General features: G+C 38.2%; 3 protein-coding genes and 1 long non-coding RNA gene across 6 annotated transcripts in view; 1 reads left to right on the top strand and 3 right to left on the bottom strand.

The window, feature by feature from the left end:
• ankrd11 (ankyrin repeat domain 11) overlaps positions 1 to 772 on the bottom strand; it is a 128,561-nt gene extending 127,789 nt beyond the window's left edge. For both annotated transcript variants that reach the window (XM_042493521.2, XM_042493530.2), the window contains exon 1: positions 330 to 772. The gene's annotated coding sequence lies outside the window, so the exon portion shown is untranslated. The remainder of the gene's footprint in view (positions 1 to 329) is intronic.
• A 2,184-nt stretch (positions 773 to 2,956) lies between these two features.
• On the top strand, positions 2,957 to 14,186 carry spg7 (SPG7 matrix AAA peptidase subunit, paraplegin). Its single transcript, XM_042493508.2, has 17 exons — positions 2,957 to 3,554; positions 5,316 to 5,418; positions 5,510 to 5,599; positions 5,694 to 5,935; positions 6,024 to 6,163; positions 6,299 to 6,401; positions 6,492 to 6,617; positions 6,781 to 6,943; positions 7,766 to 7,939; positions 8,029 to 8,153; positions 9,259 to 9,361; positions 9,582 to 9,692; positions 10,179 to 10,294; positions 11,324 to 11,480; positions 11,617 to 11,780; positions 12,797 to 12,874; positions 13,018 to 14,186. Exons 1-17 carry the CDS (start codon positions 3,336 to 3,338, stop codon positions 13,222 to 13,224), a joined length of 2,421 nt encoding a protein of 806 aa, XP_042349442.1. The 5' UTR covers positions 2,957 to 3,335; the 3' UTR covers positions 13,225 to 14,186.
• Positions 5,797 to 15,349, bottom strand: LOC148190392 (uncharacterized). Its single transcript, XR_015776452.1, has 4 exons — positions 14,467 to 15,349; positions 11,606 to 11,759; positions 6,796 to 6,919; positions 5,797 to 5,933 (listed from the first exon to the last, which is right to left on the bottom strand). It is a non-coding gene; the product is annotated as an uncharacterized LOC148190392 (long non-coding RNA).
• A 562-nt stretch (positions 15,350 to 15,911) lies between these two features.
• Positions 15,912 to 25,568, bottom strand: part of cdh15 (cadherin 15, type 1, M-cadherin (myotubule)) — a 41,587-nt gene continuing 31,930 nt past the window's right edge. For both annotated transcript variants that reach the window (XM_042493496.2, XM_042493489.2), the window contains 12 exons: positions 24,712 to 24,867; positions 24,108 to 24,252; positions 22,966 to 23,147; positions 22,755 to 22,883; positions 22,479 to 22,661; positions 20,573 to 20,817; positions 20,327 to 20,463; positions 19,529 to 19,759; positions 19,208 to 19,447; positions 18,389 to 18,537; positions 18,091 to 18,276; positions 15,912 to 16,831 (listed from right to left, as the gene is read on the bottom strand). In XM_042493496.2, coding sequence (XP_042349430.2) covers positions 16,631 to 16,831; positions 18,091 to 18,276; positions 18,389 to 18,537; positions 19,208 to 19,447; positions 19,529 to 19,759; positions 20,327 to 20,463; positions 20,573 to 20,817; positions 22,479 to 22,661; positions 22,755 to 22,883; positions 22,966 to 23,147; positions 24,108 to 24,252; positions 24,712 to 24,867 — 2,184 coding nt within the window. In that variant the 3' untranslated portion in view covers positions 15,912 to 16,630. The remainder of the gene's footprint in view (positions 16,832 to 18,090; positions 18,277 to 18,388; positions 18,538 to 19,207; positions 19,448 to 19,528; positions 19,760 to 20,326; positions 20,464 to 20,572; positions 20,818 to 22,478; positions 22,662 to 22,754; positions 22,884 to 22,965; positions 23,148 to 24,107; positions 24,253 to 24,711; positions 24,868 to 25,568) is intronic.

The following is a 25,568-nucleotide window of genomic DNA, read 5'->3' as shown; positions in this document are numbered from 1 at the left end:
GAGCGTACCTAAATGTGTATAACATTACATTAATGCATTTTTATTATATTATCTGTATTTCACAACATCTATCCATAACCACAGAAAGGCTGCATTCCATTAGCAAAGCAACGTGCTAAAATTATGCATTTCCAATTTAAACAAAAAAGTCAATTATACATATGTGCAACCACGAAGCACACAACAGATTAAAATTCCTAAGTAAATGAAGATACTGCAAGTTGACCTTTGTCGCAACACACATCTCCCCGAGTTAACCACGGGGGCAGCAAGTCAGTTTGTTGTTGTTAACGCATTAGCTGTGTAGGATAAGTAAAAATGCAACTTACCTGTGTCTGAATTTCCACAAATTCAAATAGATATCTGAATCTTAAATGTTTAGTCTACGCCGCGATGTTTTCGGCCGATGCTGGATGGTCCCATTTGTTGCCGTCGGTTCAGCACACACTGGCCCGGAGACATCCGCATAAACTCGCGACGACCATCGCAGCTCGAAAGCAGCTCACTGGAATCGAGGCTAGCGCTAGCTTGTTAAAACCATGTAGACCAACAAACAGACGTCCAAAGAAAAAGAGGCTCGAATATCCACGAAAACTCGTCTACGGCGTGGCTATTTCATCGTCACCGCAAACTACGAACCTTTAACACTCCATTTGTGCACGGCTAGGCTTGTCTGGGTGAACGTAAACCATCAAAAGATCATATTTTGTTTCGGTTTAATCCTCTCCGCCAACCCATTCGAGCGGTTTTCGAGCGGCCTTTGACTTCAGTGTGTGGACGCTCGGGACGGAAACGCTTCGGGAATAAAACGAGCGCTCTGATTGGCTACGGTGCTGTGGGCGGTTACCGTTTCCGCACGAAATGAAACTGACGCCATTTTGGATCTGCGAAGCAGCCTGTTCTCGCACTAGGACAAACACAAGCACGGCTCCAACGTGGCTGACCAAGGTTCACAGTTTCAAACGCGAGACACCACACTCCATTATATAGTTGGAGACCAAGAAAAGGAAATGGAGTACAGACACTGGATGTGTTCGTTTTATATACGTGTAATAAAACGAACGATTTGTTTATTACGAGATGTTATTTGTTTATTTACATTTTAAACACGCTATTTAAAATGCAAATGTTCGCATATAATGTTATAACGCACTTAATATTTGTGAGCACTTTGTAAAGCTGCTAACTAAAGCTTCACGCAGACAACATATTATATGCGGGAAATGGCTGACTTACTCTTCTTAGAAAAAAAAAATCACACATATCAGTTTGCAACATATATCTCGGCGTTTATCAAGCTGTAAATTTTCATTTTTTAATGGATGTTTCAGACCCCAAACACATGATATGGGGTCAGATTAAAAAGAGTTGTCAAGGAGACGGGTTGTCCCGGTGAACAAACACAACGCACCCACGGTCGAAATGAAACGCTAGCAAATGAAATGAAGGCTCCCATTGGCCCAAAGAAAAGCGCTGTACTCTCATTGGTTTATGTGACATGTCACTCAAACTGACCTGTACACGTCGCTCGTCACGACATCATTGATTGCCTTGAAAATTTACACTGCATGTTTTCACTCCAATTAAAGACCCCATCAGCTGATTTCAGTGACTGGTGTAAAAAGGATGAAGTCATCAATAAAACTGCTTGCCGAGGTTTTTATTCAGAGGGAAAACCAGCAGGTGTTGTCACTGAATGACACGTAACACCGTGATCTGAATAATATGTGTTTGTTTTTTTTCAAGTTGGATATTACAACCGGCAACAGAATGTTCTTATGGACTGGGGTTTTTGGGTTGTTTTTTTTTTTTTGTTTTGGTTTGTTTGGTAAATGTAACTGGACTTAGGGCGACTGTATCCAGAGCTCTACTCAATGAACTAATAGCGCGCTCTGCTGGAGTAATGCTGTGGTGCCAACACAATTTGGGGAGAAGTATAGTATTGTTTTCTTCAAGTACAAAAATATTTATCGTCAAATGAAAAACAGTTGCAAGAGCAGTCGTTGCCTTTGGTCGCAGAACATTGCCATTCAAAAGTGCAATACTATTACTACTAGCCTACGACTACTTCCGCTAATAATAATAATAATACCAATTCTACTACCACTACTACTAATGATAATAATAATATTAATAGTAATATTGTTCTTATATTTCTGCTTATTATTATTTTAATTATAATTTGGCCTTTAAAATACCAAGAAGTAACAATTTAGATTTAAAGATGTGAAAATGTCAAATAGTGCAAGTTAGAATAAAGGAAAAACAAATCTCACCTAAATTCAGAGTATATTCTTAGACAAAGAATTATTTCAGAGGGTGCAGCACTATTGTTTTCATTATATGTAATGCTTCTAGCCTATCTTAATTAATAATTATAACTATTCTACTTTTTCTGTTTTGTCTGCTTTAAATCTGCCTCCAATTTACAGGCATTTTTTTCTTATTCTAACAAGTCTTTATTTCATTTATTTATTTTAAAATCTTTGAATTCAGAAGTTGCTTTTGTGCTTTTTATTGTTTTATTGCTTGTTTGTTTTCTTTAACGTTAAGATTGGGCGAAGGTTATGGATTATATCTATGTAGTAGGAATAGTTTTACGTACCTTTTTTTCTTAATAACACCAACACCACATAAAATGACATCCAGCACAAGACAAACTCTTGACCCAAAGTGATTAGGTACTAAGTGTATTAAGCCAATATTTATGTACTGACTGCGCAGTGAGTGTGCGTCTCCTACTATAACAGACGAGCGCATTTTTGATGCATTCTACTCCTTTAATTTAGATTGTAAAAATCGGCAGAATTTATCAACAATAAAAACCCGAAAAAATGTAGCTGCATAACTAACTGAAACGTGATATGAGACTGCGCCTACATTGAATTGCATAACCCCTGCGCAGCATCTGCGCAGCGAGTAGGTCCGCGAAGAACAACAGGAAAGGTTAAAGTTCAAAGTTCGACACAAAGATGTTTTCAAAGCTTACGAGATCTTCTAAACTGCACTATTCAATCTTCAGCGTGGATCAAACACAGTCTTGGCTATAACGATAAGTAGACATTAGTGATATAATAATATTCAGAGTAATTATCTTTTGTTTTTTGCTTTTCTTTTCCGTGCGCAGGAGCTGCGGGAGCGGACAGTCTCAGCGCTGATGTCCCTCTTGACATCTTTGCTCGGCTGCTCGGTTGAATAACACAGGAAGCTAGCTCTTAACGGATTTGCGGGGTAAACAAACGTTAAAACACACACATTTGAGCGTAATAGAAAACTGGTAGATATGGCATTGCGAGTGTACAGTTAATATACAGCACTCAGCGATAACAGACACCATGTCGGCGTTATTGTTGCAACAGCATCGCGCTGGTTTATGCAGAAAATACAGCGCAGGTTTATTGTGGACGCTGCTGAGGCGAAACTCTCATATATTAAACAAGCCGACAGCCAGTGAAAGTGTTAAAAATGTGCTGTTCAGATGCGCTACTGTCAGAAAGATGCTTGTTTCTAATTCAGAGCGGACACTTACGAATCAGCCGCAGAAACTCATTCAGGTAAGACAACACACATAAACACGAGTTATTAAAAAACAAAGCGACCCCAGAGTTTAGCTCATAATTATAGTTGATAGTGGTATTTGGTAGTGGTCTGAATTGGGAGTAAAATATGGGGAAAACTATAAGAAGTATTACCATCGTTGTTATAGTCACATGACAATGTGTCATTCACGAGAAGAAAAACTTTTCAACTCACTATCTCCAGTTTGGGGGTGAAACATTATTTTTTATGATTTAAATGAAATATGTGATATGAAAACATGTTTTAATCTGCTTTCATTTTTTAAAAATCTAAACTTGCCCCCTGCCAGGCAACATCCTTGTCCCAGACAAGATTTAACAACTTCAGACAACTAAAAAAAATGTGTTAAAGCCTTCACAATCTCAAACTAACAGTATGTACTTGTGTCAGTGTAGACATGTACTGTTACAATCATCTCTGTTTTAAAATCTATTTCCCCAGCCCAAAATAAGGTTTTGTCCCAGTTCTGATGACTGATCGACACCAGTAGCCTCTCACTGACACCTTGAAATATAAATTCTGAAAAACAATGAGGTTCTGCTTTAGATGAATAATTCAACCTTCATCAGAATACAGATTTGTAATTTTAGAGGCCTTCATTATTAATATCTATTCATAAATAGTGAGCTGTCTCCCTGAGCTCTAACTCATTTTTTAAAATATCATCAGCTGACTGTTTTTTGGAGGTAATTCAGTAACAATCAGGGATGCAAGATAGCCGATATGCCAATTAAAAACAATCCATTTGGCCGATAACCGATATATCGATATAGCCACTTTTAACGCCAACTAATTTTAAGGATCTTGTCTTTTCTGTAGTGGAATTACCATGAATTAATTATTATTAATTAATTATGCAAACTCTTATTGTAATGTCCCACTAGCAGATGGGGACATGCCATACAATGCCTTTAAATGTACGTCAAATTAAATTATTTTGTAAATTAAGAGAATTGTTTCATTTTAAAGCCAATATCTGCTGATGCTGATTACATTACAATATTATCGTGCATCCATAGTGACAATCATAAGCACCCATTACAGATATCTTAAGGTCCTTTGCATTTTACCTTAGCAGTGAAGTCCTTTGGATATGTTTGTCAGTCTGTAATCAGAATTATTTAAATAATTGTAATTTAGGTGTTGTACTAGTGTGGAATAAAGCTGAAATGATTAGTCGACTAATCGATTAGTTGATTGACAGAAAAATAATCCCCTATTTTGATTTGACTTCACTATACTGTCAGAAAAAAATCTGAAATTTGTCTTGCATCCCAGGACATCAGCTGTTTCACATAAATATACAAAAATCAGTGTTCAACCTGGTGTTCAACTCAGGCACACTGAGACTACTTTGATGTAATAGGTTGACAGGGAGTTTTGATAATGTATTAATCGTTAATCTTATTATTCCATGCAAAAATGGCATAAAATGCTGTTTTCAGACTCTTAAATGTGGAAATGCATTTCTCTGTTTTCTATCATATTTAGGTGAATATCTTTGGGTGTTAGACTGACATCACCTGTGACTTTGAGAAACTAGGATGTACATTTTTCTCTATTTTCTGACATTTTATAAACCAAACGGTCAAGAGAGAAATAATTGGATTAAAGATTAATCAATAATGAAAATACTTGTTAGTTACAGCCTTACTTTGGAAATCCTTTGAGTTGAATTTTAATCATTTTTTTCGGCTTCTTTGTCTCAACAAAATGTCCCAATGCTCCTATTTTAGAGTCTCCTCCACAGACCCTTGGGTCCTGGCATGGCGGGAATTAGCAAAGAGTTAATCAGAAACAACCTGCTGAGGAACCCCGTTGGTTTGGTAAATCTGTTAGGTAAATACTCACTTTTATCCACCTCAGTTCTTACACTTATGATCCTGTATTTTACTTATAACTACTTATGATGAAAACATTTTGATTTCAGGGGCAATAAACCTCTTCAGTACATCTCAATCTAAACAAGAAAAAAACAAAAGTAATGGACCAAAGGGAAAAACTCCAGAGGAAGATGAAGGTAGGTGATAAATCGCACCACATCTGGCCGCAGTCTTAATTTCTTCCTCTGATCCATTTTATTCTCTTCCTCCACAATCTGCCTCACCTTCCAGAGGAGAAGAAACGTCGCGAGCAGGAAGACCATATGTACCGGGAACGCCTGCGGACCCTCATCATCATAGCGGTCATCATGAGCCTGCTGAACTACCTGAACAGCAGCGGTGGAAACATCTCTTGGAATGACTTTGTCAATGAGATGTTGGCCAAGGGCGAGGTGTCACGTGTGCAGGTCGTTCCCGAGAGTGACATCGTAGAAATCTACCTTCATCCTGGAGCAGTTATCTTTGGAAGGCCTGTATGTTGTGCACACAAAACACACAATTAGCATTTGCAGCAGACGAGCATGCTAACCTCTCACTTCTGCCATGTTTGCTGCTTTGCAGAGGCTGGCGCTCATGTACAGAATGCAGGTGGCCAACATTGACAAATTTGAGGAGAAACTGAGAGCTGCCGAAGAGGAGCTGAACATCGACACAAAGGACAGGATACAGGTGTCATACAAACGGACTGGATTCTTTGGAAAGTAAGTACATAACCTTTCTTTAAAATAAATCACTGACTGGTCAGATGGAGTTTTTTAATGTTTTAAACCCTGATTTTCTGTCTACTTTGAGTATAAGACTCAATGAAATCCTCGTTTCATCTGTTCTCTTCACAGTGCAGTCTATGCTCTGGGGATGGCGGCGATTGGCGTGGGTATTCTCTGGTATATCTTCCGAATAGCAGGCATGGGTGGCAGAGAAGGCGGCTTCAGTGCTTTTGTGAGTGAATTGTCATGTGTGCATTAAGGGTTGTTTTACTGTGTTCCACTGATTGAACTCATGTATTAACTATATATTATAATGGAACAGAATCAGCTGAAGATGGCCAAGTTCACCATCGTGGATGGAAAGTCGGGTAAAGGTGTGAGTTTCAAAGACGTGGCAGGCATGCACGAGGCTAAGATGGAAGTAAAGGAGTTTGTCGACTACCTCAAGGTAAGACACCAGACTCTTGTTTAGTATTTTCCCCACTTTTTAAAAAATGTAAAGCGCACTTTGAATGTTTAATCCCAAATGAAGTTCTTTGCATCTACAATCCAAATCTCACTAGTAAAACTTATATATCTCCATTGGAGTCTATTACGTCATCTGTTGTCAGAATCCAGAACGATACCTCCAGCTTGGAGCCAAGGTTCCCAAGGGTGCGCTGCTGCTCGGGCCTCCAGGCTGTGGGAAGACCCTGCTGGCGAAGGCTGTAGCCACCGAGGCCCAGGTGCCCTTTCTGGCGATGGCTGGCTCTGAGTTTGTGGAGGTCATCGGAGGTATGAAAAAAACAGAGCATGAAGCTGATCAACATACTTCAAAATAATGCACGTAGTCAGTCTGTTGTTTTGTTACAGCGCAGCAGGAACATTCTGTAATTTATTGATGAAAAAAATCTAATTTTTTGGGATGTGTTAGAGGAATTCCCTTACTTTCTTGGCCAACTTATAAACATTTCTAGTTATTGTTTGTCAAGATTTCTGTCACACAAGAGACATCGAATTATTACCAGAAAAAAATATATGTAATATAATATAATATAAGATGTAAACCAGCAAAAAATAAATAAAAATATAAAAGCAATGACAAAGTTGTAAGTAATAAAAGGCTCATGGCCAGAAATTATCTGAGCTCATGAATGATCACCTGTAAGTTTTCCAAGCAAGAAAATAACAGAAACCAAAGGTCTAAAAAAATATATAATCAAAGTTCCATTTTTCCAGAGTTAATCTCTGTAAACATAGAAATTGTGATATTTGGTCTACAAATAGCTTAAAAGTTGGAGGAGATTATTTCTTCCCAAGCAGAAAGATGCATTTCTAAGCAAAATATTTCATACTAATTGATACTCAGCATTATTTTTTAAATCGAATTTGAACTCAGGTATATTGTTTAATAAACAGAGACAAGGGTTTAAATCAAATTGTATTTGCAAAATTGATTTGATGAAGGAATGGGTGGAAATCCAGTAATTTATCAGCAAATCCCATTGTCAAATTAGATTCATAATTATTCCAGAAAGTTAATTTCTTAAAACAAATTAGATTATTTATGTTACCTCTTCATTTTTGCCTCAACTAATGTTGTGTTTGTGTGTGTAGGCCTGGGAGCTGCCAGGGTAAGGAGTCTGTTCAAGGAGGCCCGAAGTCGAGCTCCCTGCATCGTCTACATCGATGAGATCGATGCTGTGGGAAAGAAGCGCTCCACCAACATGTCGGGTTTCTCCAACACTGAAGAGGAGCAGACCCTCAACCAGCTGCTGGTGGAAATGGACGGTGAGTAAAAGGTGGAATCGCAGAGCAGCTTGTTGTCATCAAAGACAGATCTCTGACAGAATAATGAAAGTTTTCTTCCTGTTTTGCAGGAATGGGAACAACAGACCACGTCATTGTACTCGCTTCAACAAACAGAGCAGATATCTTGGATAATGCTCTGATGAGACCAGGCCGACTGGACAGGCACATTTTCATAGATCTGCCCACACTGCAGGTAGTCTTGAGCACTCATTAATGACAGTGGCCTGAACGGTGATGTAGTCACTGTATGCAATTGTATCTTAAGTTTCAGTTAATCACTTAAAAAAAAAAAGTTTATCTTGTTGTTTTTGTAATATTGAAAAGCAAAACTTTGTTGTGTCTTAACTTGCTGCTTTCAAACCAGCATCCAGAATCTCAGATTATATGCTTTTCTTAATTTCTGTTTTTTAATAAAACATATGCCATGCAAAGGAAATGAAAGGCGATTTCTCAAACTATAAACTGTAAAAAGAAACGATTTGTTTTGACTTTAAAAAAGGTCGTGTCTGGGCTGCCTTAACCCTTTAAAACCTGAGAAAATTGACCCGATTCCTTCAAGAACTGAAGAAATGAAGAGAGAAATATATTCAATTGAATTTAAAATAATTGTAAATACATTTTTCTGGGCATTTTTTCGCCAGTTTTTTGATAATTGCCAGTCATTTTCCCTCATCCCCCACTGTTTTTCAGATAATTTTTCATAATTTTAAACATTGTTTTGATAATTGTAAGTATAGTTTTTCCCTTTCTTTTATCTTTTTCCTGGGACATTTTTCCCTAGCCTTCAAAAAAATAATTTTCTAAATCCACTATTTTCTTGCAATTTGTGGGACAATTCTTGCAAAGTTGCTCTTTGCCTTTTTTGCACGTTTTTGAAAAGAAAAAAAAAAAAATTCTCAGGTTTCAAACGTTTAAATTTTTTAAAAAAGGCATCTGAATGCAGAACCAGAAAGGCAATGTTGATCGAGGTTTCAAAGGGTTAAAATATTAAGAAGACTGAATTTGAGAAGATAAGTTCAGGTTATTTTGTACAGATTCAACTTGTCTTCTCAAATTCAGTCAACTTTAAGCTTAAGGCAGCCCTCATGTAAACTTTTTTGGTGGGGCATTACACCTTTCCAGCTGCTCTTTTCCTTCAAATTGGTTTCCAAATGAGCTGTTCCATTATACTTCTTCAAGCAAATGTATATGTAAACAGATGTATAAAATTGGGACAGCTAAAATGTTTTAATTATGTAGAAGATTTAGACTTTGTCAGTTAAATCTAGTTTATCTCATTCTATTTTGTTGTTTCTCAGGAGAGGATGGAGATCTTTGAGCAGCACCTGAAAATCTTGAAGCTGACCCAACCGCCTGATTTCTACTCTTTGCGTCTGGCTGAGCTCACCCCAGGCTTCAGTGGTACAACACATACATATTTACTGCTTTGTCCTCATGTAAATATGTTCAACATCTGTGGCTGGCCATAACAAAAAGATCGCCTGCCTCTAAACACAAGCTCCTCGTCAACAAATATGAAACATATTTGGACGTTACAGCACACCGTGTCTGGTGCTTACCGAAATGTCATTCCCATATGGTGATTGTGAAATTTCTGTTGCCATCTCACTTGTCTCTGCAGGTGCAGATATCGCTAATATCTGTAACGAAGCTGCCTTGCATGCTGCCAGAGAGGGCCACAAGTCCATCGATACCTTCAACTTTGAGTATGCAGTGGAGAGAGTAATAGCAGGTACGGAGATTCAGTACTTTGAAACCTGGATAGTCAGCATGTTTCTTATACTTATGCAAACTCTTTAAAAAAAAATAGGGGTCAATGAGCAAGAATTTTTCCACCAATTTCAAGAAATTAATAGATTTAGAAAAAAAAATTAACAAGAAATTACCCCAAATTAGCAAGAAATTAGTAGAAATTCCAAGAAAATTTCTTGAAAATTAATAAAACAAACAAACAATCAAGGAAGTATACTGAAAAAAGTCCTTCAAAAAATTATAATATTGTCATATAATTTTAACTATGCAATTATAAATATAGTTTTCTAGACAATTTCCCTAGCTTATTAAGCTGCCCAATGCCTGCTTCCCACATTTTTAAAAGAAGAAAAGCCAGTTTGCTCAGGTTTCACAGGGTTTAAACACTTTGTGAGAAAATAATAAATTGAACGTCTCAGTTGCTTCTTTGGTGAAATCTGACGGATCTCGCTCTGTGTGTGTTCAGGGAGTGTAAAGAAGAGTAAGATCCTGTCTAAAGAGGAGCAGAGGGTGGTCGCCTTCCATGAGTCTGGACATGCTTTAGTGGGATGGCTTCTGGAGCACACCGAGGCAGTCATGAAGGTAACACACTTCTGTATGTGTCCTCGTTGTTTTGTAGGCTTTTCTTTGACATGCACGACATGTCGTGTGTAAATGCATCCTTTAGGGAGCAGTGTGTAAGAATTAGGGGGATTTAATGGCGTCTGATAGAGATTGCAGATTGCAACGAGCTGAAACTTCTCCCAGTTAGGATTTTTTTTTTACTGTTCAGCGTTCAGGAGGTTTTTACGGGGAGCCAAATTACACAGAGGTCTCCTCCTTTCCAAATACTGTATTGTAGATATTCTTAGTGTTATTCTTGCTTATGTATACCTTGTTGTAGCTTTGCACACATATTTATATTTTTAACTTACATACTTGTGTTATACATTGCATACATACATACTAATGTTTAAATATTCACATATTAGTATAAAAATAGCATATAATTTACATTTATATTTTTACACACTTACATACTTAGTATACTATACTTACTTACTTCTACCTGCAATATTTATCTATGCTGGCATCAAATGTAACAAACCACAATATCCCCCCGGGGATCAATAAAGTATTTCTGATTCTGAAAAGAAACAGACCAGGTGACTAAAACTGGTGAAAACACTTAAATACTGAAAATAGATTCATGAGACAAATCAAGTGTTTTTGTGATGCAATTTGTTGCAGAGGGGCTGCTCACTACGGTGGCCAATGCAAAAATGCGAAAGGCCGTCTCTAGAACCAGTGTTTGTTCACACTTTTTTGGCATTTCACTTTGCTATATTTACATTTCTTTAGTATTGTGTCTATTGGATGCCTGCTACCTTTTTATATAGCCTGGCTTCACCTGAGCGTTGTGGGGTTACATGCCCATCAACGTCAGAAAAAAAAGAAAATTCAGGCTGAGGACAGAGTCTCTCCAGAAAAATACACCGGGTCATGAGTGAGGGACATGGATGGAGACGTAAAAACAAAAGAAGCAATGCTTCACCCTCAGTTCTATTTAATTCACTTTTTGAACAACTCTTAAGTTGAAATTACTGACAGATCACGTGCTGTGTATTTCAGGTTTCCATTGCCCCGCGGACTAATGCAGCTCTGGGATTTGCCCAGATCTTACCACGTGACCAGTATCTGTTCACCAAGGAGCAGCTGTTTGAGCGGATGTGTATGGCTCTGGGAGGAAGAGCTGCTGAGGCGATCACCTTTAACAAAGTTACAACAGGTACACTCAACTCTGAATAGCCAAGTATCTAAAAAGTAAACTTCTAAACATTGAAATATGAATACTCTTCTGCTGTGTACTGTAACTTGGCACCCAGTTAAAAACAATGATTAAAGTATCCTCACTGTGTCCCCAGGAGCTCAGGATGACTTGCGTAAGGTGACACGCGTGGCCTACTCCATGGTGAAGCAGTACGGTATGTGCGACAGTGTCGGCCAGGTCTCGTTCCCAGAGACGGAGCAGCAAGGTGCCATCGGACGCCGTCCTTTCAGCCAGGGCCTGCAGCAGCAGATGGACCATGTGGGTTCGAAAACTGGATTCGTTAATTAGCCCACATTAGCACACTGAATGCTGACATAATAAGTTCTGGTTATCACCTTAAAATATAGATTTTTAGTTTTAGGTATTCTGAAATAGGACTGTATCTAATGTCCCTGATGAAGAGAAACTTCAGTATTCTTCAACATAGGCAAATAAACATGGGAAAAATAGGGTCTAAGTGACTAATGCAAGCAACAATTTTTAAAACTGGTCCAGTGCTGAGCAAAACAGCCTTCAATGTAACCACAATTGTGCATTATCAATTCACATCCAGTAAAAGAGCTCGTATTTGCCACTGACAGGCTGAAATTATTATTGTTTGACAACATTATGGAGAGGATCCATAGATAGACCTTTGTGTTAAAGAGTAAGATCCTTTTTGTTTCACCAAAAACTGCCTCAAAAACACTGTCGTCAGACTCACCAGACCCCATTCAAATACATAGTAATTTTATCATTTTTAAAAACACACTTCATTCAAAGTCAACAGAAATAAAATAAAACTCACAAAAGCCATCTTGGCTCACCTTTTCAAGGTTTCAACAATCACAAGCTCTGAATTTGTTGACATAAACCTTTAATTCATGCAATTACGTGTGAAAATATGCTGGCTCTATACAAACCAAAATGACTGTTTATTATATGGAGTCTGGTGGGTGTGGTGATCGAGATATCAGGGCTGTTTCTGGTTAAACAAAAAGGATCTTGCACTTAAAACAATCTGAGGCTGTCAGTGGCAAAAACAAGCACTTAAAAGTGGACATAAGTTAACAGCATTATTGCCCCAAGTGGTTACATCGCAGCCTGTTCACCTAATACTGAACCTATTTTAAACTTGTTATTCTTTTTAGTCACTTAGACACCAAAACATGGAAATAAATAGGGTCCAGGTCAAAAACTACTGCACTAACCCTTTATCCTTCCCTAGAACACACTGAACGTTGTTTATCATCATTAAATATATGTCTGACAGCAGTTGCTGCTTGTTCTTTCAGGAGGCTAAGTTGCTGATCGCCCGTGCTTACAGGCACACAGAGAAGCTCCTTTTGGACAACAGAGACAAGCTGACACTGGTCAGTTGTTCCCCTCTTTGATCATACATTTGTGTGTTTAGACAGTAGCTTTCTGCCATTATTGATCACAACATTCCTGTATTACTATCTGGTTTTGTGTCACGTTATAATAAGTTAAAACTTGCTGGGATCTGTCTTTCCAGTTGGCCAATGCGCTGTTAGAACGAGAGGTGGTGAACTATGATGACATCGAGGCTTTGCTGGGTCCACCACCGCACGGGCCAAAGAAAATGATCGTCCCACAGAGCTGGCTGGAGGCCGAGAGGGACAAACAAGACACGGGAGAAGACGAACCTCCACCACCTCCCCGTAAGCACAGAGAGGAGGACGTGAATCCGCAGCTGGTCTGATCTTAAAATGAATGTTAGTGGGTTTTTTTTATAAAATCTGGCATTTATTCCCAACTTTAAAAGTTTATATGCCGCCTGAAAGTGAAATAATCAGTTTTCATGCAGACGTTTTGTGCAAATGAACACATTATCAGTTTGCCAACCCAGTTAGATCATCTGAAACAGGCCTAAACATGCTGGTGCAACTTTGAAAATGACAATTTGGAGAGAGGAGTTCTATCATTTTTCTCAAGTTTGCTGCACAGCCATATTTTTTGCCACAGTGGTATTAAATCAGGTCTATTTAAACAGGATGTTTAAAGTGCAGATTGGCCAGAAAAGCCCTCAAATCATCATTTAGTGCTTTCGCCATGAAAAATTATAAGCTCCGTCATAGATTTCCCAAACACTGCTAAACTGACGTAATATTATTTTAACGCAAACACACTGTACCATATACAGGTTTGGATTCATGTATTACTTTCTGAAAATCTGCAGATGACACAATAACTGTTAGCCATTTGTAACTTAAGTTATTCTGTACTGACAAAGGGTGATCTTTTGTACTTTGTCAGTGATGAGTTGCACCAAATATTTGCGTTCATTCAGGGAACTTAAAATCAACACATTACGTTAAGGTTTGGATTATTGTGTTTGGTATTAAACTGAGCTGCAGTTGTAGTAGATTGCTGTGGACTTGCTGCGTTAGAGTTCTTATTTTTTGACTGTTGAAGCAGAGGTGATATGGGGAAGGCACATTTTACATGTGAAATAAGGCTAAAATATCAAAACATCTGTCATGTTGATGATTAAATGGCAGATATTTATTCCACACACCTGGCCACAAGAGAAAAAGATTGAGTTAACACATGGAATAGGTTTTAAAATAAGTTTTGTTGTTAAGGACTGAGAATTGTTTTGACTGCCACAAATGAGTTCCAAAGGATAGTGTTGCTACATATTAAAGTTTTATTTAAAAATTGTGTCTTGCTCTTTGTGTTGTGTTTATTTTTTTTTAGTGGTGATAAAGTAAATTAAGACTTTGTTGTAGTTTTAATATAACATTTCCTTTCATTGACACCTAATACCTTATAATAATTAACCAGACAGGATTTGGGAATTTTTTGCAAATGTATTAAAAAGCATAATTACTTAAATATCACAATGACACACTTAATTTTTCTGACACTTACTCAGTAGTTGGTTCAAGCAACTTTGACAGTCTCAAACCTTTTTGGGTATGATGCATAAAGGTTTACATACCTGAATTTTGGGATTCTCTGCCAGTCTTCTCTGCAGATCCTATGAAGCTCTGTCAGGTTGGATGGGGATCTCTGATGGGCAGCCATTTTCAGGTCTTTTCTGCTTGTTCGTCACTCCTGCGTTCTCTTGGCTGTGTGCTTAGGGTCATTGTGCCGTTGAAAGGTGAATCTTCCAGTCTGAGGCTCTAGACCAGGTTTTCATTAACGGCATCTGTACTTTGCTCCACAGTCCATACTGCTAACGCCCCATGAGCAGTACCTGGTGTCCTCCAGACATAAAGCTAAGAAAAACTTCAATCTTTTTTTTATCAGACTAGAGAATCTTGTTTGTTACAGTCTGAGAGTCCTTTAGGTGCTTTTTTCCAAGCAGGCTTTCTTGTGTCTTTCACAGAGGAGAGACTTCTGTCTTGTTACTCCGCCATAAAATTCAGATCGGTGGAGTGTTGCTGTTATTGTTGTCGCTCTGGAGGCCTCTCCCATCTCCATTAAGGATCTCAGGAGCTCAGTCAGAGTTACTAGTGGGTTCCTTTTTGGTCACCTTTTACCACCTTTCTGATATGCGTCGTCAGCTGTGTGACCCTCTTTAAACAGGTGTTTGCTTTTCCCAATCATGTCCAATCAGCTGAATTCACAGCAGGTGGACTCCAATCAAGCTGTGGAAACATCTCAAGGATGATCAAGAAAAATGGGTTAGGCACCTGAGCTAAATTTTAAGTGTCATAGCAAATGGTCATTGTCAATGTGATGTCAGTTCTGTCTTTTACAAAAACACAATACATAAATCTAAATTTGCAAAAATATCTAAAATTAGTTTTTCTTCTTTGTCATTATTGGGTACTGAGTTAGGATTGAACTTTTTCACACATTTTTAGTATAAAGCTGAAACACAACAACGTGGAAAAAAGTAAACTGTCTATAACTGACTGTAGAGTGTATATTGTATGTCAGGCATGCATGAAGTCCAGCCTGGGGCCCAAATGAGGAATTGCAGCTTGTTTTTAAAATATATGTGTCCCACCAAACAATATTGCCTGATCATCATCACGTTTTCTTTAACCTCACAATGACTGTCATACAGTTTGTGTTCATGCACCAAATCAGAACGATGCAGGCAGAACTGAAGTGTTTTCATAAACAGATGACAAACAAACAGTTACCTAGCAACAGCACTTTCCTGCAAGGTAGCAGACATGCGCCCAGTGAAGAAGCTTAAAGTGGGAATGGGAGCAGTGGAAAGTTAAATACCTTTTCGCTGAAAGATGAAACAGTTGCATTTGTTTCAATAACCCAGATGCTACGAGAAGCAGCTAACCTGCAGGTATTTTTACATTATCTAATCTAGCCCCAATTCAAAAAAGTTTTGACACTCCTGCCATATGTAGCCTAAAAAAAAAAGCCCATGACGGTCTCCTGTCCATAATGAACCACACACACACGAAATAAAAGATTCACATTTATTCTGTAGACACTGGGAAAAATCTAAATTAAATGAACATATTTTTTAAAAAAAAACAAAAAAAAACAGAATTCAAGGTCTTCACCTCCAAATGATTCGATTACAGAATATTGTCTGGTACAGTTTGTTTTGTTGAGTATTTTGTTTCCAAACAAGATGAGCAGATGCTGGAATGGAGGATTTATGATCAAAAAAGAAAAACAAAATCAATATCAAAGCAAATGTATCTTATAAAATAATCACTTATATATATATATAAAAAAAGAAATACATACATATTTTTTTTAAAACTCAGGCTTGTTGTTGTATACCTCATTACTGAGCAATCCAAGTCTGAAAATAAACAAAACCAGACAAGGACAATCATTTCAACACACGTCCTGTTTGCCCTGCAGCATGCACAGCTCCTTTCCTTCATGGATGATCACTTCAACTTACGATTTTACTGTCTCATTTACTTTTCCAAGAATCACCATAAAACTTTGCAAAGAGCCATTTTATCAGTTGTGTCCAAATGATCTTCAATAAAAACCTATGGTACTTTAAATTAAAGACCTGTGGTTTTGTATAGCATTTAGGTTTTTTTGGCAAACCTTAAATTTTGTCCTGGACATAAAATCTTTTCAAATGTGTCCAGAAAAAAAACACCTGAGGCATGATCTGTGTCCCTAACTGGTGATGAAGCACAAATGTGTTCTTTATGTCCACCTTAACGTGGGTCATACAAGTTGGCCAGTTTCTGAAAGCGTGGTCCCCAGTCATTGAGGTAGTCGTAGTCCTGGTCTCCGTCAGAGCTGCCTGAAGCGATGGAGCTGAGGCTGCCTGCCAGCGAGCCCTCTCCCTCATAGTCATAGATCAGAGCTGTGTCGTACGGAGGCACGTTAGGGTCGTTGTCAGCTGCCTCCAGGCCCTGACGGAAGAAAAATTACACATTTTTTAAAATCGAGAATGGTAGGGCAAATCCTCTGGGAATGTTGTTTTAATTGTAAATGGCAAAAACTTTCAGTGAAAAAATAATTTTGCAACCTGAAAACCACCAAAACTAATGATGAAAAACAATGAATGATGCAACACAAACTAAAACTAAACAGAAGTGCAGGTAAAGTCATCTTCTCTTCTTTTCACTCTGTTTGCACCATGTTTGCTCAAACACTTTGTCCTGTTCAGGTTGACTTCTTGTTAACTAGGCAAGGCGGGTTTATTTATGTCGCACATTTCAGCAGTGAGGCAACTCAAATCCCTTTATATAAAACATCAAAAGCATTGAGACACAGTGCAAAAGAAATACACTATAAAAGGACATTTAAATACAATTATAACTAGATAACAGAAAATAAAGATAAAAAAGATACTTGGTGCATAAAATCTAAATGCTGTTTCCTCATGTTTAGTTTTGACTCTGGAGCCAATGAGCAGACCTGTCCGAGAAGACCTGAGAGGTCTGGATGGTTCATACTGTTCATACTGTAGCAGAAGATAATAATATGTAGTTCTAGTTCTAGTTTTAGAAGATGAAAATGCAGCAATGATAAGAAGCAAAAGCTGGCTACTGCACAACACTGTACTCCTATTTAATGTAATGCATTATTTCATTTCAGCTACTATGAATCAAGGATCTCCTCTCATTATTATTATTATTATTATTATTATTATCATTATTCTTGAAAAACTAGAACTAACACTAAAACTAGTAAATTCCCCCAAATAAAAAATAAAAATAAAACTACTTATGCAGTCTTCAAACTAAACTGAAATCTAAACCAAAAATGAAGGCCAAATAAAAAATACAAAGCTTATTTCATATAATAACCCTGCTCTGGTGTCCAAAAGGATTTGTACAACATTTCCCCCATATGCATTAGTATTCACTTCTTTGCATTTAGAGTATTTTTACACTGATCAACACTGAAAATATGGGTATGTTTTTATCATTACAGATCTGACAACATCAGAAAATATGCAACACCTGGATTTAGTTGTTTTTGTTAGTGTTACTCTGTCTGTTAGGCCTGTCAATAACTTTGGCAGTGATATTAAATTTCTGTTTGTTATACTGAATTTTAACTCACACCCTCTTATTTAACTTTAGATTTATGGTGTGGGCCTTTAGTACACATTTTTGTTTTGGTGAATTTGGTGTCAAAGCGGGTCATGATAGCGGCCTCTCACATCATTGATGTAGTCCTCGATGTCAGTGGGATCCGCTGGAGGCCTCCGTGGGTAGGTAGGTGACGGCAAGTTATGCGGAGCGTCCTTCCTGAGGGGCTGCTTGCCTCGAGGAGCACCAGGGTAGTAGGAGCCCGGGGTTGAAGGTGCATCATGGGGATTCCACAACAAGTCAATGTTAAAGGCATTCTGCAAGGTGAGGGGACAAGGCTACAGATTGAGTCTGCACATACTTTACAATACAGTAATAATATGCATGAATGTGACCACAGTCACGTCTCCTCTTGACTTGCAGCCTTACCTCGTCCTCCTCACCCCCGCCCTGCTCATCATAGTTAAAGACGTTGTCACGGATGTCATCCTCTGATTCCCCAACAAGCAGACCTGTTGCTTTCTTGATATGATGGCGTCTCCCACAACTTGTCACGGCCACAGCCAGGAGGAGCAGCACTGCAATCAAACACAGGAAAACCCTGAAGTCTTCATTTATCAGTGTTTATCACGTTATAGGCCTGCAACTGACAATTTTTTTCATTATTGATTAATCGTCCCATTATTTTCTTGATTAATCCTTAATACCGTTGTGTCCATTAAAACTTGAAAATAGTGACAAATTTCTTATTTTGTCCAAATAGCAGTTAAACAATTAATTTAACAATATAGAAAACAGAAAAGCAGAATATTGTCACATTTAAGAGACTAAAAATCCTATTTTATTGCATTTTGCCCTAAAAATGTCTTAAGCTATTATTTGATTGTAATAATAGTTGCAGATTATTTTTCTTTCAATCAACCAATTGTTACAACACTATCTAGACAAAGTTTTTATGCTACCTAATGACCTCTGTGGCAGATCTGTATCAAGCCCCACTACATGTTTTACCTATTAAACTGAAGATGTCAAAAGAAGTGTTTGAAATGTGATTATTTGTGTTCTAAACTAAAAAAAACAAAAAAAAAAACAATGACAAACAGGGACAGGGACAAAAAATATGTCCCCTATTTATTAATTTTTTTTTGAAAATATCAAAAACTAGGGCCATAATCGCTGTATTCTTGTTGTCATTTAAAAAAAACACGCCTTTTTTTTAGATTGAAAGATATGTTGGAGCTGACTTACACAGTAGGAGTGCGATGCAGGCCATTATGATGATGAGAGCGATGAAGCTGATTCCCACACTGGAGCCTAGGACAGCCCCTACCTCAGACTTACAATCTCCAAAGGAGTCACAGAAACACACGGTGACATTGACCTGAGCATAAGCACTCAGAATTGGGCTGCCAGAGTCCGACACGAGCACTGTGACCGCGTACTCTCCGGCCTCCAGCTCTACAAGGGGCTGAAGCACAGCGTGAGTATCTGAGGAGGGAAAGAGATTGATTAGAAGATTGACAGAAACACCTCTCGCTCCACCCCCCCCCCGTGATGCTCTCTTCTTACCGTTGACTTGGATAACAGTCCAGTTGACTGACAGATCTTCAGGCATCTCAAATGAAAAGGGTGCAGCGTGTGGAGGGAAGTCTTCATCCACAGCAGTCAAAACCAAACCAGGACTCCTCCGGCCTGTGTCTTTACATATAGTGCCACTCAGAGGGAAGAGCTGAGGGGGGAAGTCATTGGTCTCTTTCAGTGTGATGGACACTGTGGCAGTAGTCGACACACCACCGGCATCTACACAGGAAGACATAAATACACAGTAATACACGTTAAGTTACAACAGATTATTTAAAAGTTTTCCCATAGCACTCTTTTTAACGTGTTCTATGAAGATTTTTTTTTCATAAGACAGGTGTGAAGCCTGCCATGTAGGTTGAGATAGTGTATTTATTTCACCTGGTTGGCAGATTAACCCCTTGAAACCTGTGCAAATTGGTTGGATCTCTTTGAAATACATGGGGAGAAGGCAACAAGCAACTTAACAACACATGGCCCAAAAATGAGTATGAGTAAAAAAAAAAAAAAAAAAATATATATATATATATATATATATATATATATATATATATATATATATATATATATATATATATATATATATATATATATATATATACTGTGTTTTTCCATAGGGGCTGCTGACTACAGTAGATGAAAACATGCAAATGTGAATGGCCCCATCTAGAGCCAGTGTTTGGTTTGTCAGTTTGTAGGGTAATGAAACATTATTCTTATTTTCAAGTGATTAAACACTAAAGAAAACATACTTATTATATTCAATTTGTGCAAATATAAACTGACCTGTAACCTTGACAACAGCATTGTAGATATTATTTTTAACATTTGGAGATCGCATGTTGAAGGTTCTCCTGGCAGTTATGTCTCCTGTGTCTCTGTTGATGTCCAGCCACCTCTCAGGATCTCTGCTAATCTCATATCTGCAGCAGAGAGCAGAGAAAAAGTTACAGAAACACAAACTGTCCCTTTAGTTTACTCGCAATCTTAAAAACACAAAAACCCTCCTCTTGTTTTGTGGCTGCATCCTACCTCAGGTCAGAATTATCAGGGTCAAAGGCGATGTTGCTTTTCAGTAAAGTCCCAGGAACCACAGACTCAGGGACCACAATCTGTATGGGGTTCTCCCGGAAATGTGGAGCCTCGTTCTCGTTCACAACGGTCACCACCACTGTAGCCATGCTCACAGGCAGGTTGGGAGCCTTATTGCTCAGAGGATTCACATTTTCCACCGTCAGAGTCAGAATGTGCTCGTGCTGTGCTTCATAATCCAGAGGCTGCACAACAAAACAGAGCAGAGACATATGTTCGCTGAGGGAAAACTTTGCACCGCACTAGGATATTAAAGAATTAGTAATAAAAATGTGTGTAAAATAAAGGCTGGAATTTCAGTTATTTACAGACTTGCACAAATACAGGATAAGCCAAATAAGCATCTTTATCTGAGTAACTTGTAGTTTCACAGTCAACCACCAGAGAGTGTTGTTGAGTTGTGTCTGAGGGCCTCAATGCACATTTTGACCTTAAAGGGCAATGTCACCCATCTTGAAAATTCAAATTAATCCTTCATGTGCCCCAGAATAGATCAGTCAACATTTGTGAACACAAAATGTTTTCTGAAAGACAAAATATAGACAATGTTTGGGTAGAAAAAAGTTGCTAGGGTTTAAATCAAAGGTATATCTGATTTTGCATGAGAGGTGTACTTTTTTTAAAACTCTGACTGAACAGGCATGAAGCAGAGAAATAACTAGCTGTCCCCTAAAAACACGAGCTTTGGTAATAGTGACATTGTTGTTCTGTTAATGGTCCATATTCTTACCTTTGCGGGTTGAATAAAATTCAACATTAACAGTGACATGTCACTTTATGGGTCTCTGAATTCATAATAATTTTCTCTTAAATAAAAGTAAGGTTTCTAGAAAGAGCCATGTAATTTGAGAGTATAGTATGGGTCAAATAGAGACAGTCAGTTGGTCTGCCTCCAGTTATTTACTTCTAGTCAGTTGCTATTTTGATCAGTACAGGATAACTGGACAGGCAAAAATGTCACTTTTGCTTAAAGACAAATATACAATTCAACACATTTGGGTGTTAAGTTTTCTATACAAAATTAATAATGAATGAATATTTAAATAAATTCTAGTAATACTGTTTTTTTCATGTGAATTCCTTTGTTTATAAACTAACTTAACTCTGACTACAATATCTGTGTCAGAACTTTGCACAGTTCTTCCCATAAAAAATAAAAAAAAAGAAAAGAAAAAGAAGAAGTAAGCTTCTTTTCCTAAAATTTAGAGTTTTGACCCGACAATATGACAGTGTGTGATTTCTTATATTTGGTACCATTCCTGATAATGCCTTCAGTTTTACAACTTTTTCTTACATGTCTGCAATTGGACTGTAACTAATGAATATGTTCATTATACATTAATCCAGCAATTATTTTTCATGATTAATGGACAATTCGTTAAGTTTATAAAATATCAAAAATCATGAAAAAAAGAGCCCACACATCTTCAAATTTCCTCTTTTGTCAAACCAACAGCACAAAACCCAAATATTTTTCATTTGCTATCATAAATGGCAGAGAAAAGCAGCAAATTCTCACATTTAAGAAGCTAAAACCAGCAAACATTTGACACTTTTGCTTAAACAAGGACTGTCAATTATCAAAATAGTTGGCAAGTAATTTTCTTTCGATCAGTTACTGATCATTGCAATTCTAGTGTGCAGTAAAGAATATTGTATATTAAGGTAAGGATAAAATAAGGAATCACAAGGCCAGGGCGACGAACAAAGCTGATAAAATCATTTGTTCCCTTACCCGCTTACATTTGTGTGTGCAACTTTGGATGCTCAACAAAATGTATAATGGATACTTAACATTCACCACAGCTCCCTCACACTCTTTGAGTAGCAGATCAGCAGACTCTACCTTCACCACTGTCAGAACGCCCTCGTTGGTGGCAGGATCCGTCCTGATGGCAAAACTTCCATCAGGGTCATTGGAAATAAAGTATTTGGCCTCCCAGTTTCCTGTTCCACGATCGTCTCTGTCCGTCACATTCACTCGGCCAATCTCATAGTCTTTTTTGTTCTCCACCGCTGTCATAATGTACTACATTGCACCACACAAAAAACCAAAGATTCAACATCCAACAGTTTAACTTATGTGTTATAAATAACAACACCTCATATGTCTGAGACTCACCGAGGCGGGGCTGAACTGCGGGGCGTGGTTGTTAATATCAGCTACATGTATGATTGCCACACCTTCAGTGGTCAGTCCCAAGCCTCCCATATCAGCAACCTGCAGTTTTAATCTGAAACTTTTCACCACCTACAACAGAAAACATCACATTTCAATGACATGATCCACGCTACGAGGATCTGCAGAAATCTGCATCATAACTGCGTTGTACCTCTCGGTCCAGGCCTACATCTCTCGTGTAAATGGCTCCTGTCTCGTTGTTGATACCAAACATAGTCTTGGTAACAGCGTTGGCAGGAATGCTCTCCTGGCCAATGATAGAGTAGCTTAAGATGGCGTTTTCTGTCATCGGGTCATCTGCATCGGTTGCTGTCACTGACATCACTGAGGTGCCTGTCAAACCCAGTTGAAAGATTCGGTCAGCTGTCAGTCAGTATGAATCACAGGTATGTGTCTCATGTGCTGAGGCTGCATGACTTCAATGAAAAAATGTCAAACTTTATAAAACATTTAACAAACCATATTAAGACAATGTGCCTGTAATTGATTTGGAACTAGTGATCTGCTGAGATTTCTTTATCAGCAGTAGGCCTAACTGTTGTAGCAGCAGTTAGCCAGCCAGTGGGCCCAGCCTGGCTACCAAAACAAACTGCTGAGGATTTCAGATCACAGCACAATCATAGGAAGCGAGACTTAACTTTCTGCTCAAGACTGCTCTTAATGTATGTTGATTAAGCAAACTTTTTTACACTAGTAAGTCGAATATTCACTCGTCTTTTAGCTGTTGTCCAAGCTCTACCAAACACAGAGGAAATATCTAGTGCATGCTCCACTATGTTCTTCAGCTAGTTGCTATTTTACCTGACTGCTGTTTGGTGCTGAACAGGTAGCAAACAGTCAGATTTTGGGGCACTCCAGCTAAAAACAGCTGCCTGCTGCATCTAAAATTGATGCTGATGAGTTTTAAGAGAAAAACAAAACAGATGAGGGCTGTAAAACCAAAACAGTGATTTGAAAAATTCTGAAACAGTCTGCAGAGCAGCTGAGAACTGCAAAATTACGTGATAAGTATCTGTAGGCCTATTACTACGAGTGACCCCTTTTACATACACATAGTACTGTGATCAATTGATAACAAAAAGATATTGATTATAACAGCTTTAAACTGTTAATACTGTGGTTTCACTGTCACACTGAAACAAAGTTATCAAACAGTATGTGAGTGTTTAAAGTCACTTTAAAAATGTTGGACGCTACTTGAGGATGGAAATATAAGATGGCTTTTTGAAACATTGTGGTTAAAGACATAAAAAAATGAACATTTTTAATGCAGTATGTCATTCATGGATATACCTGGAACTGAGAACTCAGAGACAATGCCACCAAACTGGCTCTGGGTGAAGGCGGGTCTATTGTCGTTCTGATCCAGCACCACTATCTCTATAGTGGTGGGATTCTCTAGTCTCTCTCCACTGGGGGACAGCGCAAAGGCTTTCAGCTACACAGGAACAAATACAGAGGACATGTGTTAATGTTAATAAAAACTGCGTTTATGAGATTGTAGTTTATTACTAATAATTACCACAAGTCTCACACATTTCATTGAGAAAAATATCTGAAACTCAAGGTTACTGGAGGTATTTGTGGTATCTGTACACAACATATGCGGGAAATGGTGGAAAGAAATGTGCAGGATGTTTGGTTCCATCACACTCATCTGGTCTAAAGTCTCTCCCAAGATGCCCATAAAGACCCTTGGAAACTGACCTCTGGCTGTTTGTGCTGGTGTCTGAGACACTGATGTATGCTTTAAGACAAAAACATGGACCTAAGCTCAGAAACACGTTGTGTGAGGTCTCATTGATTGCCTCATGGCTTGTGTGTTAAGTGCTTCTGTTTGATTGAGCTTTAAAACACATTTTAAGTGTCTGTGTGATTTAAAATGTTACTCTCTCACCGTAAAGCTGTTGTATCTCTCTCTGTCCAGTGGCCGCTTGCTCCTGATTACACCCGTTTTATCGTCAATCTCAAACAGATTCTTGGGCTCCTGGTCCACCCCCGGTCCCTCTAACTTGTAGATCACCTCACCTGTAAAGATTTTGTCTGATTTGATCTAGACAGAGAGAGGAAATAGAGTTGGTGATCATCACAACCTCATGGGACAGTTGGGGGGGTGGGGGGGTTGGGGGGTTGTAAACCATGTGTCGTAACACCAGATGTGAGTATGTTGACAGATAGGGACCTTGAGACAAGAGCGTTTAAACTCTCAGGGGCCTTTGACTTATGGCAGGAAACTATATTCTGAACTAATAATAGCAAGGAGTCTATATATTTTATGCATTTTTGCTTCCACTTTCTTTCACAAATGGTCTCTGCTGCATTTTCATCACCATGTAAAAGAGGCTCTATATCTCTCCTTGTACGGGAGGATTTATACACTTACTGGTCGCCTGTGACGGCTTTAACACAACATTTACATTTCACATGTCTTTTAAACACTTAGTGTGTGCTGTCATGAAACACTGCAATCAGCAGCACATGGCTGTATGGTGTTGTGTTTGAATGGAGTATATACAATATAGTTAAGCTACATACTATCAGAGTAATACACAGTCAGCAAGAGGATTAAGTCTCCATGAGAAAACAAAATGAGAACCATCTTTAAAGCAATCTAATCTTTATCTATGCGTTATTATTACTTGCATTATATCTATTCATCTATTTATGCATTTTGTTAGGCAAAAGTTAGCACCTACTGTTATTACTTCAGTCCTCCTTTTGCTTCCCCACCCACAATGAGGACTGTCCTTTGTT

This window comes from Plectropomus leopardus, chromosome 1 (genome assembly GCF_026936395.1).
Source record: "Plectropomus leopardus strain MGB_pleo_1.0 chromosome 1, ASM2693639v1, whole genome shotgun sequence".
Lineage (NCBI taxonomy): Eukaryota > Metazoa > Chordata > Actinopteri > Perciformes > Serranidae > Plectropomus > Plectropomus leopardus.
The sequence above is the reverse complement of the archived record's forward strand: the minus strand, read 5'-3'. Positions and strand labels throughout refer to the sequence as shown.

What these genes read in the sequence shown, in the direction of transcription:
- spg7 (XM_042493508.2), top strand. Translation starts at nt 3,336, where the DNA reads ATGTCGGCGTTATTGTTGCAACAGCATCGCGCTGGTTTATGCAGAAAA. An exon ending in TGGTTTGGTAAATCTGTTAG is followed by an intron (nt 5,419 to 5,509) that starts GTAAATACTCAC and finishes TTTTGATTTCAG; the next exon opens with GGGCAATAAACCTCTTCAGT. An exon ending in ACACCGAGGCAGTCATGAAG is followed by an intron (nt 10,295 to 11,323) that starts GTAACACACTTC and finishes TGTGTATTTCAG; the next exon opens with GTTTCCATTGCCCCGCGGAC.